The 18,250-nt window shown below is 36.1% G+C and overlaps 1 protein-coding gene and 2 long non-coding RNA genes across 6 annotated transcripts; all 3 read left to right on the plus strand.

Moving 5' to 3' along the window:
* The first annotated feature begins 3,518 nt into the window (after positions 1–3,518).
* On the plus strand, positions 3,519–5,244 carry LOC113096622 (uncharacterized). 2 transcript variants are annotated; one of them, XR_003288540.1, is made up of 5 exons: positions 3,519–3,792; positions 4,085–4,115; positions 4,213–4,351; positions 4,451–4,799; positions 5,206–5,244. It is a non-coding gene; the product is annotated as an uncharacterized LOC113096622 (long non-coding RNA). The 2 variants fall into 2 exon arrangements; XR_003288539.1 differs by having other exon boundaries at positions 3,519–4,115.
* A 341-nt stretch (positions 5,245–5,585) lies between these two features.
* Positions 5,586–9,926, plus strand: LOC113096624 (uncharacterized). Of its 2 annotated transcripts, none has more exons than XR_003288541.1 (4): positions 5,586–5,645; positions 5,893–6,092; positions 8,398–8,478; positions 9,693–9,926. It is a non-coding gene; the product is annotated as an uncharacterized LOC113096624 (long non-coding RNA). The 2 variants fall into 2 exon arrangements; XR_003288542.1 differs by having other exon boundaries at positions 5,893–6,081.
* A 2,510-nt stretch (positions 9,927–12,436) lies between these two features.
* On the plus strand, positions 12,437–18,250 carry arl8a (ADP-ribosylation factor-like 8A). Of its 2 annotated transcripts, XM_026262002.1 has the most exons (7): positions 12,440–12,691; positions 13,602–13,682; positions 14,737–14,810; positions 14,895–14,988; positions 15,074–15,141; positions 15,239–15,309; positions 15,554–18,250. In XM_026262002.1, the coding sequence occupies exons 1-7, from the start codon at positions 12,569–12,571 to the stop codon at positions 15,601–15,603; spliced, it is 561 nt and encodes a 186-aa protein (XP_026117787.1). In that variant the 5' UTR covers positions 12,440–12,568; the 3' UTR covers positions 15,604–18,250. The 2 variants fall into 2 exon arrangements, with proteins under 2 accessions (XP_026117788.1, XP_026117787.1); XM_026262003.1 differs by lacking the exons at positions 15,074–15,141; positions 15,554–18,250 and having other exon boundaries at positions 12,437–12,691; positions 15,239–15,303.

An 18,250-nucleotide genomic window follows, 5' to 3' on the forward strand; every position in this document is an offset into this window, starting at 1 on the left:
ACAGTTTGAGACGTTATTAGACACTTCAACCTTCCCCCGAACATCTAACATCTGCTCATGTGTTTAAAGTGTGTTTTATGGGTGTATCTTGCTGTATTTAGTGGTGATCTGGACTGATTCGGGTGTTTGTGAATGTGATTTGCGTGTGGCATCCCCCCCTTACCCCTGTGTTTCTGGATCAGAGAGTCGCACACAAATGATTTGCAAATCAGACTTGTTGAGCTCAAAGCTCCTGGAGTTTCAGCAACAGCGTCCCGTGGGCGTGTGAACGACGGCCATTCACTGTGTGTGTGTTTAATGCCTCACAAAAGAGTCTCAGACTGCTGGAGGAAGGGCACAGGAACTGCTAGATCTCAGATGTTTCTCCTAAAACTCCTCAGGAGAATAAAACCGTGCCAAATGAGTCGCTAGTCTTCATCCAGTTAAAGTATACAGCTATTAAATGAATGCAGAGGATCTCAAATCTGAGCCTGTTTGAGACATTATTGTATATGTTTATATTTTATCCGTAGTGCAATAACTACGTTTTCTGAGTATTCTATTTTTTTGTCTCTCTAAGCTTTAGAAGATTTAGAACTAAGCTTTCTCATTTTTTCGACTGTTTTCTTAGTTTTTGGACTAAATTTTCTGAGTTTTAGTTCTATGCTTAGTTTTAGAACTAAGTTTTTATGTTTTTTCCCCAAAGTTCCCCAAAGTTTTCTCAGTTTTAGTAGTTTATATGTCTTTTCCCCCAAGTTTCTTCTAAGTTTTAGTACTCAGTTTGTACGGTTTTTCTAAGATTTCTAAGTATTCTGACTACGTTTCTAAGGTTTTTTGTCTTAGTTTTTGAATCTTTTAAGAAAAAAAAATGTTTTTCTCTCTATGAGATTTAGAAAAAAAATTCCAAGCTTTCTACATTTACTAAGTTTTCTGAGTTTTAGTTCTGTTTTTTTTTTTTTTTTTTTTTTTTTTTACGACTACGTTTCTAAGTTTTTTCCCCAAAGTTTTCTTGTAATTTTTGTGTGTCTATTTTAGTGTGTTTTGATGTTAAGGCTGATGTTAAATTAATCTTCATTTTCTATCACTACGTACTAGTGACCATAAGTAGATAGTACCATAAAGTTTTTGATCTGAATAGATTTAATAAAAATCTTCCTTTCAGTCCGTTGATTAGCCCTTGAGACTCCAGCAGGATCGTCTGTGGAAAGAGTCCAGGAAGAAAACAAACCACGCGGAGGAAAGTGAAGAGGTGTGAGCAGATTTAGTTTTGTGAGAGTTTGTAAAGTGATTTAGTCGTGTTGACGTGTTTAGCAGCTGCTTGCAGAAGTCTCACAGTGTCTCATTGTCCTGAAGTTCCCGGGACCCTAAACCAGCAGCTGTCCCTCCCCACACACACACACACACACACACACACACAGAGAGACACACACACAGAGACACACACACACAGAGACACACACACAGACACACACACACACAGAGACACACACACACACACACACACACTGCCCCCAGATCCTCAGACAACTAAACCAAACCCCATCACAATCCAAACAGTCCCTCAGCTGTTAACCCTTCGTACACACGCTGAGTATAGATCACACACACACTCAACAGATCCTCTACACTCGGCTCAGACTGGCTCTAAATACTGAAAGCACTAAATACTCAGAAGTCATTGGTCTCAATATGAACTAATTTAAGCTGCTCTCCGCTTTAATACTTCAGTTTCAACTTATTTTCTGTTAGTTGAGAATGGTACATTTATGCTTTTATTAGTTTTGTTTAAATTTCTATTTAGCTTTAGTTTATTTCTAGTTTATTCTTTATTTCAGTTTAGTTTAAGTAGTTATTGATATGTTAATAATGCATCTTTTTCAGTACCTTCCTAAGAAAACATTTCAGATTTGAGCTTGTTTTAGTAATGTTGTTATGTGCTTTTGTCATTTAAAATATTTCTATTGAACTTTAATTAATTTTTATTTCAGTTTTAGTAATTCATTGATATTTTAACTACGTCTTCTAATTATTTCAGTTAGTTGTCAAAGCAGCAGTAATTTAACTAAACCTCGTATTTTAGCTTAAATAGTTTTAGTAACTATTAATACTAATATAATAATACTAAAATAATATTTATTTCAGTTATTTGACAAAGGAATAATTCTAATTTTCTTTTCTATTTTTTAAAAGTTTTTTTGTAACTAATATTGCTGTCATGCATTAATATGTGTGACTAGTGACACGTCTGTAAAAATGAGCATCATCTGAGGCTCTAAAGTGAAGTTTCTTGATTAATTTGGCCATGTACCTGATCTCTGTTCATGACAGGAAGAGATCAGCCCAGAATTCAGACTATTTCCTGTTTCTACCACTTGTTTTTTCAAACACTAAAAGGGCTTAAAGAACTGAATGACTAAACTAACACAGATTTAGAAGTACTTTACTTAGACACACACACACACACACATGTTGGTCCAGCACACAAACACACACACACACCGTTCCACAGAACAGACTTTTGCAGAAATTCAAGATTATTTGTATTGTTAGCATGTCACCTAAACACACTCCACCCTCATCAGCTCAGATAATAGAACTCAACACCAGTGTGTGTGTGTGTGTGTGTTCTGGTATGATCTTAGTCTGGGTGTGTCCTCGGTTTAACGTTCCTCTCCTGTACACACACACACACACATAGAGAAAGATATGTTTCCAGTCTGAGGAGGAAACCCCAAAACCGCAGTTTTTTTCTTGCCCCTCGTCACTGGCTGACGTCACAACAGCTCAGCCAATCACAGACTGTTGTCGAGGAAGAACTGAGATCAAGTGTGTGTGTGTGTGTGTGTGTGTGCGTGTGTGTACTGTAAAACAGAAATACATCAAATTCAATTTAAAATTCCGTCTTTGCTGACATAAATGTCAAAAAGGCTTTTAAAAACGTCTCAATATTTGTTCTTATTTGCCACTTCAACTGAGACAAACATTTTAAAATGTAAAAAAAAAGAAACATATATGTCGCTACACTTAGTTCAGAGATAATCTGAGGAACAAACTAGTTTGAGCTCCGATCACAAAGAGAGTAAAGCTGCTGACCTCTGCTGGGCACATTGCAGTACTGCAGGGTCTGCTAATAAATTGGGCACAGGTGATAAAATCAAATGTATTGTAAGTTTTAAGAACATCCACGTTACAAGGTTAAATAACGTCAGTCCTGTTATCTCACTCTGATTCAGATCAGAAATAGCGCGCGTTTTCTAACGTCTTAGCAGGTTAAAAACTCTTTCTCATACACGCTACGCGTTAGAAGTGTTCGTTACTGATCTGAGGTCAGTCCGTTGAGCGGAATCGCTGCTGTTGCCATGGTGATCGCCTCTGACTGGATATAAACACAACCAACAGTGAAGCATGATATTCTCACTATATATAATAATCAAAATACAAAAATACCATTAAAATAGTTTACTTGAATAAAATAAATCAGTACACCATAACTCCTATAAGTGTGACACTGTAATTTCCTAATTATTGTGCGGTAGAACCGTACCCAGACAGCACATGTACGTCTGGCCGACGTCGGCCCAATATCGAAACGTCGGCCTCTACACCTAAAACATCTATAAAACATCGGCCTGGCGGAGGCCGATATAATTTGGTCAGTGCTCTGTTCTCCAGCTCATCAATCGTCGGCCCTGAGCTGGTTCACGACCGCGGGCCGATGCCGCGCTTCTCTGTGTGCGCGTGCCCAGTGTTCGTCTCTTTTAGCCACCCAGAGAGAGAGAAGAGGATAATCCCAGCGACATCTGTGGCTCTGAGGTAACGTTACGATTTCACTTCAGCTCAATTAGACAAAAAATACTACTTTGTTAATTTTGTGACACTGAAAAAGTACTAGTAATACAGTCTATGGGCAGCTGAAGAGTCTGGCTTATTTTCAAATAATGTTACCGTTAACTTTTTGAGCCAACGGTCACGGTAGCGATTTTTTTTAACATTAATGTTAACGCCTTAATGCGTTTTCAGAAGTTTCTCGGAGGGAAAATGTAAAAGCGGGTTATTAAAGAGAAGTCCTGACTGCTTTTTCACCGTGTTTTTCACTCTTTTACAGGCTTTCAGAAATAATCCGGTGAAATAATATGGTGAGCTATTGTTGCTGTTGCTTCTGAACTACAAAATGATTTTTAAATTTATTATTGAATGAGACTGTACATTATAAATGCAATGCTTTAACTCTAGATGTTTGTGTAAATGCTGTGTGTGCGTTAAGTCCTGCGCGAACGGGGAGCAGAGTTGCCATGGAAACGGGGCGTCAACACAAAAACCGTTACTGGCAAGCAGTAATCTCCGTCTCTCGCTGCAGTTTACACTGTTTTGGGTAAGTTTAGTCGCTAAAACCACACAAATATTACATACAAATGTCCCTGACACGTTTCTTGCTTGTTATTGACATGTTTCAATTAAATTTATTTTATAGAAACGGTTTAGTGTCTTCGGAAAAGTCCGTTATCATTTTAGCAGTTTTCAGGTAGGCTAACTAACATATAGATTGAGCTCTTGTTGATGAAACTCTGGGCTTTTAATCAAATCTTCGATTTGATTAAAACAAAATGATTTTTAAATTAATTATTGAATGATTATTGAATGAGACTTTACTTTATAAATGTAATGTTTTAACTCTAGATGTTTGTTTGTGTGAATGCTGTGTGTGCGTTGAGTCCTGCGCTAGCAGGGAGCAGAGTTGCCATGGAAACGGGGCATCAACACAAAAACCGTTACTGGCAAGCAGTAATCTCCGTCTCTCCCTGCAGTTTACACTGTTTTGGGTAAGTTTAGTCGCTAAAATCACACAAATATTACATACAAATGTTCCTGACACGTTTTTTGCTTGTTATTGACATGTTTCAATTAAATTTATTTTATAGAAACGGTTTAGTTTCTTCGAAAAAGTCCGTTAGCATCTTAGCAGTTTTCAGGTAGGCTAACTATATAGATTGAGCTCTTGTTGATGAAACTCTGGGCTTTTAATCAAATCTTCGTGTGTGTATGAGATATTTTGATGGCACTTTGAATGTTTTGCTGGTGATTTGTCAGTATGTTATTGGAAAAGTCTGATTTACTGAATCGATGACGTCACTTACAGTGAGAGTGTAATCGGCTGAAATCAAGTTCACATTAGTTTCGATATTTCATGATAAACAGATATTAATACAAATTGTTCTGTGATTTCAGGAGGACAGAAAGAAACTCTACAGAACAGAAGTGAAGCTCCAAGATTTCAACATTTCTGAAGGGAGATTCTGACTTAGAAATACAGGTGACCTGAAGAAGCTCATGAAAAACATGAATATGCCTTTTTCAGAATACATTTCACCAATTTTAAGAAGTCCCTGACATCATAACGTAAGTCACACTCAACCTAAAACTAAAAATATAGATTGTGTTATTTTAAGATTATATTTTTAGTAGTAGAATATGTATATTACATGTTATTATAATTGTTACATATTATTCTGTCTTTTATCTCCATTTCACCTCTACTCTAGCTTGTTTCCTTCTAATGAACCTGGAACTGCAGAGTAAATATTGTTGACTCTGTGTCAGATTGCTTGTTTTGTTCCTGGACTCTTCAGTGATGATGAGCAGAGTCTGAGTGAACCTGCTGTCAGACAGTAAGTACCGTGAGGTTTCAGTCAGGGCCTTCAGTAAACAACTGTTAGACACCTGTACACATCTTACACATCTCTGTTACAGCTAACGCAGCCGTATGTGTAAAGGTGCGGTCACACCAGCCTTTGAACGTGCAAAATTATTTCGGACGCCGCTGCGAATATGGGCGGGAGCAAGATATAACGGTTTCCCCTTATCACAACATGGGTTAATCTGTGTACAATTGTTTAATTATGTCATCCTGGTTAGGGTTGGCCTGATTGACGATGTCATCGTCCATCGCCGATGGCTGATAGACATCACGATGCTGCGCCGGCAAACAGCGTCATCAGCTCCAGTATCTCGCCCGTGCATCTGTTGTCATGCGACAGAGAAGTCACGTTTCTATAGACAGTTGTGAACGTGCTGACAGCTGGTTGCCCAGGCTATGGATTAAAGGTAATACTGTTGTAAGTAGTGTTCATTTTCTCCTAAATACCGATCATTTCGCTTCATTAGACCTCAATGTATCACCAGTAGCCAACGGTATTGATTTGGTCCTTTTTTTTGTCTGGACATCCACACAGCACCACAGTATTATCAACTAGAGATCAACCGATAGTGGATTTTTCCAATACTGATAGCTAGTTTGGACCACACTGGCCGATACCGATTTATAAACCAATAGTTTTTAAAATGAATACTGAACAAAATGGATACTGAATGAGAGCAGCGGTCTGCGGTCGCGCTGTGGGTTCCCGGGTTTGTGTCCATTCTCGGACCATTCCATGTATTTCAACTGTAGAAAAGGTTGTTCCGAGCCGAAACTGACTTCTTTCATATTTGTCGACCAATATACAGAAAACTACATCAGTATATCATCATAAACACAAACGTTTTTGTCTTACATGAATGTAAACAGATGAGAAAGAAAACACACACGTACAGTATTTTTGTTTAAAGAGACAACAGCCTAATAAACGCGCTGTCTGTCATTAATGTTAATCAAAGAACAAAAGAAACAAAAGAAAATCATTCACTGATCTCGACTGAATATATTTAATAACTTTAATTGATTAATCTTTATTTTATTTATAAAAAGAAAACTATGCAGTGTTTTTAAACTTTTAATTACAGTTTCTGTATCTGAAATTTTGTTTAGTTGTATTTAGGATATTGCTAATTGATTTGTTTGTTCATATCTTACTACTGACTGGTTACTTCTCTTTAACACTTTAATATTTTTATTAATTAATTGTTTTTGCTATGGTATTTTTTTTTTTTTTAAGCACAGGCAAAATTCCTCTTGCAGTGTTTTGTAAGCTGCTGATTTTTGCTCATGTTATTCAGCTGTAACAGAATGCTTTGTAAAAAGACAGAAACATGTTTGACATCTAAATGTTTGACTTAATTTTTTTATATTGGATTTTTTATCTTATTGGAATCGAAACTAGGAATCGATAAGCAGAATCGGAATTGGAATCGATAAAATTCAAACGATACCCAACCCTACACACCGAACGCATCACATTTTATTTGCTGCTATTTTAGAACAGTGCATGATTATCTAATCATGTGCAGCGTCTCACAATCATGTGAGAAGTCACAGTTATCACACACACCGGATGCGTCACATTCAATTCAAGCAGCGGTCTAAAACTGTTTATTTAATCACCAAACGGACATACGTTTGCTTCAGGAATGAACTATGTGGCATATGTGTTTAAAGTTCAGTGTTAAAAAAAAAAGAGCAAACGGAAAGAAAACGCGCAATCTGTATTACAGCTTTCTATATGAAGCATACAGACTGTATTAGAGCCACAGAAAGACCAACGTTTTGCTGTAAAATGCACAATACATAATTTAATAAGGGTGAAGTCATTATGTAAATTTACAATGATTTGAGATTAATATAATGTTATTTAATAGAAAACTATGTGAACGGCTGCATTTAAACTCGCGTTTGAAGTTTCCCACTCTGTGCAGCGCACAGTGTCACATGGCAAAACAAACGCAATACGGAAAAATATCTCCATGGATTTTGCAGATAGTTCTACAAATCAACTATCGGTGCCGATTAACCAGCAAAACCAATGAATCGGTTGACCTCTTTTATAACAATGTGCATGATACAATACTCATCAAATAATAAAGAACTCTTTCCATGTCCCTTGACTCAGATTAAAAAGTAATCACGGCCAACAAAATAACTTGTGCTTGGTGTTAACTGTTAGCCACTCATAGCACTCGTAGTTGCAATCTTTGAAATGGTGCATAAAAATGTTGCTGGCCTTCAGTTTAGGTGTAGGTCTTCCTTTCTCAGTTGTAGGTCTTCATTTCTCAGTTATTCTCTTTTTTTCTGCAAAATAGCACCTTAAAAAAGCATTTTAGTAGATTGGCAACCAGGTCTGTAGGCTGTATTTTCTTTTCATTTAATTTCACTTTCGTACTTTGGAAATCCCTGACTAAAAGGGCAGTCTAACGCTGGGGGTAGCACTGGGCACGTCTCTAGACCCAGAGGGTGTGCTGTCATTGAATGTCAAAATTTGATTTGCTGATGATTCTGTCACTAATGCTCGTAACAAATCAGATGTGACTTCTTTCATCAAAAGGGTAGCACAATCTGTAGTGCTGGCCATATACTTTTTGTAATGTAGGATATTCCAGGTCAACCTCAACTAAACTAATCACAAGCAATTTGTGAACATTACACAAATGTAAATGATAACTAAATAGTCTTTAAAAGCTTTTTTCACACAGTTTTGTTTTTTATAGGGCCAGCAGAGCCCTGCTCACCCTGACGGCCCACCGCTGCTGTCAGACAACATCTCCAAGATGCTATAAACTGCAGGACCAGTAAGGACAATCTTGAACATACACAACTGTTTCATAAGTTTGGGAAGGTATGGTTTTTTGTGTTTTTGAAAGTCTTTTATGGCAACCACAGTTTAACATATGAAATGAATACAATTCACTACAATTTAAAATAAGTTTTCTATTTGAATATATTTAGAGAAGTAATTTATTCCTGTGATGGTAAAGCTGTATTTTCAGCATCATTACTCCTGTCTTCAGTGTCACATGATCTTCAGAAATCATTCTTATATTCTGATTTGCTTCTGAAGAAACATTTCTGACTATTATCAGTGTTGAAAACAGCTGTGTTCCTTCACTTTTTCAGGATTCTCTGATGAATAAAGTTTTAAAACAGTACAGTGTTTGAAACAGAAATGTCTGTTTTAACTTTTGATAATTGATAAGACAGTGATAATAATTGAAAATATTTATTGAGCAGCAAATCAGAATGATTTCTGAAGGATCATGTGACACTGAAGACTGGAGTAATAAAAATTAGCTTAGATCACAGAAATAAATTACATTTCACAATATATTCACGTAGAAAACTGTTGTTAAATTGTAATATTTCACAATATTACAGTTTTTTTACTTGCTTTTGATCAAATAAAGGCAGTCTTGTTGAGCAGAAGAGACTTTTCTCAAAGACGTAAAAAGAAAATCGTACTGACCCCAAACTTTTAACGGTAGTATAAATTACAAATATAATGTTCCACCTACTGAAATGTATATTCCATTCTAAAGAGATGCCTGTTCCACAAATATTACATTTACAGGGATCACGTGAAACACTTCATCAATAAACTGATTTTTGAGAGCATTAGTGGCAGTGTGTCGATTTTTGTTTATTGATTGGTGAATTGGAAGTGGCAAAATCAGCTCAAATTGAGGCAGCAGCATCTATGGTGCATGGCCTGTAGTGAGGTCACTAAATTCTAACACCAAGAATTTATCAGAGTCCACTAAAGGAAGCAAAACCTATTGGTATTTTACTTTGAAAATAGCCTTCCAAATAATATTTGGGGCTCGGACACACTTTTTTGTTGTTGTTTAAATTAAATTAAAATACATAGTTTAGTATTCACACAACACATCTAATAATAACCATGCACTCCAGTTATATGTGATTAAATAAATAATATTTTGTCTGAAATAATATGAACAGCAGCAGCAATTCTAAACTTTCTCCTTTTTATTTCCTGTTTCTATCTCAGGATGGCCATCCCAAGGTTTCTAGAGATTACACCAGCTCCAGACTGAATCCAAACTCACTCGTGAAGACTTCAGATGACACCAACGCTCACAGAGACTACAGACGACAACTGTACATGAACACACAAAACAAATATTATCCTTATTTTGCCTATAAGGGTAAATTTGATGATTTTCAAACTGCTTTATTGTAACGTCTCTTATATCTGTAAATGAACAATATTTACTCTCTGAGTTATGTGGACCTACATGTCCCCTTTTATTTGTAAGCATCACTTTAAAAATGTTGAAAGATAATGTTAATGTTAACTGAATACTAAACTAGAGACTTGTTTAGTAAGATTTTATCAGAAAATATTTTTGAACTTTTATCATGCAATTTAAAACATTTTAATTGCTTAACTAGTATTGTTTGCCTGGTTTTATTTTGTGTTTATGTAACTCTTTTTAAAAAGTTCTTGGTATAAAGTTAGCATGCGATGCTGACAGCACTGAACACATGACTTTTTATTATGAACTAGATGGTCTTCCCAGTGAGTCTCAGTCATCTCTGGCTTTTTAAACTGTAACCTTGAAACATGCATTTCCTGTAAACCTACTTTGAAATAAGTATTGTCAAAAGGTGCTATACTCATACAACATTTAACCATGCAAGGACTGTAGTAATGGTTATTTTTGTTTTAACTATGGGTTTACTGCAAAAGCTGTAGTAAAATCATGGTGATTGTAGTAAAACTATGGTTGATTTTGTTTTTTCTATGGTTTTATTGCAAAAGCTGTAGTAAAATCATGGTTAATGTTCAAAAGACTACAAATAATCCCGAATTATACACTTTTGATCAAAGCATCTGGTAAATGTTATTGTATTTGTACATGTAATATGAAATAAATGAAAATATTAATAAAGTTGCATCTGTTCTTGAGAGTGGTGTGTATTGTTTTATTATAAACCAGCGGCGGTAGCCGCGGGTGGTCCGTAACGATGAGCAAAACGCCAGTGAACCGCGTCTACGCAGAGCGGCCGGAATGTATCGTCTCAGCATCGGCCGGAGAGCATTTCCGATCAGAGGCCGACGTCGCCGAGACATCTTGCCTATTAGCAAACGCTCCCTGAGCGATATCGTCCCGATGGAATTTTGTAGGTCGGCTCGACATCGGCACAACGTATGTGTGCTGTCTGGGTAGTATGCCAGTGTGGTGTACTATTTCTGATACATTTTCAGATACAGTTTTTGATTGTTTGTGTTGTTTTTACAATAATAATGATCCATATGAAAACAAAAGCACCACGTGAATGGATTACTTTAGCTAAACTGTTACTTACTTTAAAGTACAGACCCTAGTGTTTCGTTATAATCAGAGTTAACTGTGTCTCTGTTGTTAGCAGCGCCACCTGCAGAGACTAATACACACTACAGCTCAAAGGCTCGGGGACTATTTTATTTTTTTGTGAAAGAAATTAAAACTTTTATTCAGCAATGATGTGTTAAATTGTTTTGATTTATATTGTTAGAAAATATTTATATTTTGAATAAATGCTTTCTTTTTAACTTTTTATTGTTTGTTTGTTTGTTTGTTTATAACAGGCATCACAAAGGCTTTACAAGACTTTACCAAATTTATAACTTTGTCATCATCAAATGAAAGCTTTCTTACAACAGACTCGAGAATATGATGTTCGCGTAGCTTTGAAGTAAATGGAACTTTATATAATTGTAAAACTGGGATAACAACAAATAGGTCTGGCTTTGTAAAGCAGCAAAAACCCTTCCTATACTATCCTATTTCTTTTATTTAGACTTTTTAATATCGTTTTTGGTTTCACCTGGCTGTGTCTTTTATTTTCTGTTACTCTTCAAGTGTTATACACATAGAAAAATGTATTATGTATATTATGCACACTTCATTATAAGCTGCTTTATTTTGTTGTATTTGAATATAAACCTCATAAAAAAAAATCAATTGTGTTCAATTTCAAATATTCAAAATTCAAGAAAAAAAAAAATTAATAAATCAAATTCAAAATTATTTTAAATGTCACATAAAATTCAGTTTTGTTAAATGACACCTTTCAATCATTCAAATTTACACAATTTAAATATTCTAGTCATATTATAAGCTCCATAAAAGTGCATAAAGACCAAAGACAAAGAGAGGTTTAAACTCCATAAATCTTGACCTGACCAAATATTAACTCAGATTTTATCAAACTGCACATAAATCTTTTACTTACATAACATACATTTTATTTCTACATGTATACAAATCATAAATCATAAATCTTAATAATAATATATACTTTATTTGATATAAAACGCTGGCCTATTTTGTATATTTCAATAACAACACATTTACAAATAAAAAATAAATAAATAATAATTAAACTAAATTACAAAACTTATAATGCATAACTGGTTTATTTTATTTATTTATTGGAAGGCTTTTCGTGAATAAAAAAATAAGTGTCATTTTATAAAAACAAAAATAAAAAAAAAATGTACACCATTTTAAAATGAAATTTAGTTACCGAAAAACATTCGGTATTATTCATAGGTTATATCTATATATATTTTACTGTTATTTGCATTATATGATTTTTTTAATATAAATGCATCAAACAATAAACAGATACATTAAAGACAGGAAAACCGGAGGAAAAAAAACACCTCACCTCGTAAAAGTTCACATAGAAGATTAAATATTTGCAACGAGCGGTGACGTCATCGGCTTGCGTCCAGCAGGGGGCGCGTGGCGCCGCGAGTCCCGCATTGTTTGGATCAGCTGTGCGTGGATGTGAAACCCCACCCAATGAGGAAGAACGCGCCGCGAGCAGCAGCAGCAGCAGCAGACCCGGACCGAGCTCGAGCCGCTGTTCACCATGATCGCGCTGTTCAACAAGCTGCTGGACTGGTTCAAGGCGCTCTTCTGGAAGGAGGAGATGGAGCTGACGCTCGTCGGCCTGCAGTACTCGGGGAAAACCACCTTCGTCAACGTGATCGCGGTAAACAAGCCTTTCCTGCCGCTCGCTTCATCACAGGCCTCGCTCCAGTAACGGGTCTCGTGACCGACACCGCGCCGCTGATTACACAGAGATCAGACACGAGAATATGATGTGTGTCAGCTCAGAAACACAGTGTGTCCGGGTCAGCAGGTTCAACATCGTGTGCTTCATTAGATGAGATACAATAGAGACGACTCAACTTTATTAGATATGATGTTTCACATACAGCATTATCAGATCCAGTGTATCATATTCATTACATACAGAGTCATCAGATGAAACAGTGTGTTAGATACTATGTATCATACAGTGAGCTCAGATCAGACACACTGTTGAAGATACAACACAACAGATTCAGCATCAGCAGATCATCATTAGATCAGACACTAGAGATTCAGCATCATTAGCGCAGATACAACCTTATTAGATGTAATGTGTCACATACGGCATCATCAGATCAAATCAGATACGGTGTGTCATACATATATGTAATTAGATACAACATCAGATCGGACACAAACTGTCCTGAACAGAATTCATTCATGTATTAATTTAGCTGACAGAATGTATCACATACAGTATCATCACAGATACAATGTTATTAGATATAATGTATCAGATCAGAATATATCAGACACAAAGTATCATAGACAGCATTATAACTTTCTTTATCAGACACAGTGTATCAGATTGAGTCAGACTGGGGAGGGGGGTCCTGTCCAGCATCTGTCAATCAAAAACCCAGTTTCTCAGCCAATCAGTGTCTGGCATTGTGTCCGATCATGTGTATTGTATTGAACAGTAATCGACACACACACACACACGTCGGTGCCTAAACAAGGTGTTTAGCAGAGAGGTTTGGTGACATCAGATGGGTGATGTGTGTCTCTGTCTGTCTGTCGTCCTGCAGTCGGGTCAGTTCAGCGAGGACATGATCCCTACGGTCGGCTTCAACATGCGCAAGATCACCAAGGGAAACGTCACCATCAAGGTCAGGAGATCTGTGTGATTCAGATGAGATCACACCAGTGACACTGCAGAGACAAACAAGCATCTCAATATTGACTTCTTATATGCAGTATTTGTATTTAAACAATTCATTTTTACAATTCATTTGAAATAAATATAAATAAAAACTGAGAGCAATATTTTAAAAACAATGTTAACTTAATTTGGACTCATATTTTAGTGTTTACTGTATATATCAAGCTCAGTCATTCAAACCTTTTACCAAAGTTATTGCAAGAAAAATAATAAAAACGAAATGTTCCTTTAGTTTATGGGAAGTTTATCAGTATAAGTTTATCAATAACTATAAACATTTCAACTTAAATTAGCTAGCTCCTCCCGAATTGGAACCCTCTTTTATACATTAAAAAAAAATGTAAAAAGTCATCTTTAAAAAAAAAAAAATTTAATTTTTTGGGATTTGATTTACATTTTTATTTAGTAGTCATTGTTAGAAAATAGCAAAATGACATCCGTTTAACATTTTAGAGACGTTTCAACATGCAAAAAAATTAATTAAAATTAATTAATAATAAAAAGTTAAAATAAATAGCTAAAATATAGCTTTACCTGCAACTGTCTTAAAGTGCATAGCATTTTAAAAAATGATATTTTTTATGCATTTAAAAAATAAGTTGTCTTTAAAAATGATATTTTTATTTAATTTTCTTGTTTATTCAGTAGCTATTGCTAGAAAATAGTGAAATCACATCAGTGTTTTAAATTGCAATCGAAAAATTACAAAAGTTGCACATTTCATATAATGAAATGCTTTTTCTGCAACCCTCTCACCCGTTAAAATTAAAAACATAAATTGCCTGAGAATTTAAAATATTTAAAAATTATATTTTTCATCTTTAAATAATATTTAATTCAATTTAGTAGTTGTCTTGATCTGTAATTCAATTTTAAAATTTCACAAAATAAATGTATTTAGAAATTTACTAAAATGCATAATTTTATTTATATAACTGTGTATTAATAGGACTATGTGATATTTCCATGTGGTTTACTGTGTTCTTGTGTGTTTGCTGCAGCTGTGGGACATCGGCGGTCAGCCGCGCTTCAGGAGCATGTGGGAGCGATACTGTCGCGGCGTCAGCGCTATCGTGTGAGTTTAGTCATCATTTCAGCTATGTTACGTAAATGCTGTTATGTTGTCATGCGCATATAACAGATCGTGCTTGTCGTTCAGGTACATGGTTGATGCGGCCGATCCGGAGAAGATCGAGGCGTCGAAGAACGAACTGCACAACTTGTTAGACAAACCCCAGCTGCAGGGAATCCCAGTGAGTCTGATGTGATCTTTTCTATAGATTTTTTTTTTAGTCTGTCTGTGGATATTGGATTGGCAGAGTTTCCGTCTTTCCTCAGGTTCTGGTTTTGGGCAATAAGCGAGATCTTCCTGGAGCTCTGGATGAGAAGGAGCTCATTGAGAGAATGTGAGTTCATCTGAAACTGAATCCAAAGCATCTGAAGTTTTAATGTAGTCTGGTTCTGATCTGATGACTGAAAACGGTTGTTAAATGTGATCTTCAGGAACCTTTCGACCATCCAGGACAGAGAGATCTGCTGTTACTCAATCTCCTGTAAGGAGCAGGACAACATTGGTAAGACTCGAATGATACTTATGTTAGTTTTACATTATATAAATCAATCGCTGCGAACTTGCAGCAATGAAAGTTACCATTTAACAGGCTTTCTGTGTTACTGTACCTTTAAGACGTCACTTAAAATGTCTGTGAGCTCTGTGATTGGCTGACGTCTGTGTGTTGTGGGCAGGTCAGTTTGCTGGAACTTGAATAAATGCAGGCGGCATATATGCTAATAAGCTTGTGGTCATGTGTTTTCTAGACATCACACTACAGTGGCTGATCCAGCACTCGCGGACCCGGCGGAGCTGAGGAGGCGGAGCCAGCATCTGATTGGAGGAACCGCATCATGTGATCAACTGTATTTTAGGCGTCTCTTGATTTCTTTCGAGACAAACAAGCATCCGCCCCTCCCTATGTTCTTATAAACTAATCCACATCATTTACATCATTGCTTTTTTACAGTTTGTCATGAAGTCACATGACATGTGACATGCTTCAGGGCGCTCGCGCCGGCATTTTATTTTAACGTTTTTGTCAAGATTATGAGAACATTCCACATGATCTCTGAATGTTCGCTGGTAGATTACGTTGATTTACACTGTTGCTTTGCGTTTAGCAAGATGTTAAATCTTGCTATCATTAGTCTGTTACCGTGACCCGGTGCTAGCGTTGTTTCTACAAACATGACATCATCCCGTGGGCATCAGGGTCACATGGTTTGCGTTAATATTGTAGCATTACGAAATATTTTTATCTGAAAGCACATGAATCATTCTGAAGAGTTTAATGTGTCCAAGAGTAGGTTTTATACATTTTTGTTGTTGTTTTTCAGTCACTATGACAACAGCATTGTATTGTTGACATCGGTGGGTTGTCATGGCAACCACGTTGTTTTGTTTTTAGGAACGTCAGTTTGGGAGCGTGTGCAGAGCAGCATCAGTGTTGTATTTGATTTTTCGACAGGACGCAATACTGTATCAGACGACAAATGTTGATCTGTCTCTGTCGGACCCTCATATCGTTGCGCTAATAAAAACAGCGGAGAAGCCGCAAATGTTGTGCGAATCTCCTGCTGAAGTCCAGTGTTGTTTCCGAACGCTGTTCCTATTGGGGAGAGACGAAGATCTTGTGATTTTTCTCGCTTTGATTATTTCGTTTACAGCCTGTTTCGTTTTTATCGCACATGTGGGCGTTTTTTGTGCTTAAATCATTACGGCTTATAAACGCGTCAGTAGATTATACATATGTAAATTGACATATTTTGGTTGTTTTTTGCATGTTTTTACTCATGTTTTTTCACAGTGTTTTTCAACTGGATTATGTAAATAGCAACTTGAACCAAATGAGATGTCCCTCCTAAACATTACAGTGTTTGTCTTATTGTGATTAGCATCCTATGATAATAATAACGATAATAATATTAATATAGAAGACCCCACTCATATCACAGCAATCTGAACAAACAGATTGTGTGTGTGTGTGTGTGTGTGTGTGTGTGTGAGAGAGAGAAAGTGTAAGGGATGGTGTTTTGTGCACGGATGCCATCATGTAGAATAGAGTAATACTTATACTTTATAAATGCCGAATACCGATAATTTTCCGCAATTGCTAATCACTTTATATTAATCTTCACTAATGTTTGATTGTCATTAGTTCATCGTCTACACAAGAGTGAACGACGCAATGCAATAAAATGGTGGTAATCAACACTGCTACACTTTTTACAAAGTCATGTTACTAAGTCGACTTTGATTTTACAAAGTTTGTGTTACAATCACCGTAGTTACAGAAGTTATTTTTACTAAAATGTAACTGTCATCAAAAAGTACTGCAGACAAGCTTTGTTGATAATAGCAGTCATTACGAAGCCAACTTTTAGTTCTGTACAAAGTTGTGCACTTGTGACATGGACAGCATTAGTATAATGAAGCCGATGTAACAAAGTTGATTCTGAAAGTAATTTGCGAAAAGTCAAACCATGAAATTACATTCATACTCAGTTCATAAATGGCATTGTCAAAATCAACTTTATAACATTAATTTAAAAAGTCAATTGTCGTTGAAAGTCATTGTTGATCATACCCAAGTCTCTTTCAAAGTCAACATAGTTGCGCACAACTTGCGCAAGCTGCATAATATCAAGTTCGTAAATGACTTTGTTGAAGCTGATTTGCAAAAGTCAAGCTAACCAAGTCAACTTCGTTGATTTTATTGACATCTTTTATGAAGTTACAATAGCAAATTTGTTTTCATAAATTACTTGGATAGCTGTTCATTCCAACTGTTACGTGACTTTGTTAGGTTCGTAAATTACTTTGTCAAAGTCAAATTTGTAAAAGTCACTTATGAGGTCATCCTCAACTTCGTTAATGAAGTGTGGAGTGTGTAGCACTTTATGGATTATGACGGTCGGATTGTTGCTTTGTTGTGTTGTGTTACTTGATTCGCCATTGATCGCAGAACGTTAGTTCTTCTGCTGCTCTTTTTGGAGTTCATGTTCTCTCCTTCATCATGGACATGAGCTCATGGGCTCTTGTCATCTTCTGTGTATGTGTGTTGATTCAAATTCGTCATGTCTAACTACATCTGGCCATAATGTTTTGATTTCTTTTGATATTTTAATTGTTTGTAGCTGCGTCACTTCTTTTGTTGTTGGGGAATCATGCGATTTCCCCCCTGCATGACTCTTTATGGGATGGAGCTTGTTGCTATAGTTACTGTATAATCAGCGTGTGATTGGACCGAGCTCGATGATGCCCCTCCCCCTCCTTTATATGGATCAGACAGTAACTTTTTAAAGCAGTCACATAACAGGTGTTTCTTTACCAGACTCGATCACTTGAGTTGTTAATTTGGGATCTTTTGATTCTCTTGTACTCGCTGTGATAACTCTACATGTTGTTCTTGTTATTTACAGATTATTTAAAAATGAAATTAAATGATTTCCCTCTCAGAA

The sequence above is a fragment of the Carassius auratus genome, unplaced genomic scaffold, assembly GCF_003368295.1.
Source record: "Carassius auratus strain Wakin unplaced genomic scaffold, ASM336829v1 scaf_tig00216006, whole genome shotgun sequence".
Lineage (NCBI taxonomy): Eukaryota > Metazoa > Chordata > Actinopteri > Cypriniformes > Cyprinidae > Carassius > Carassius auratus.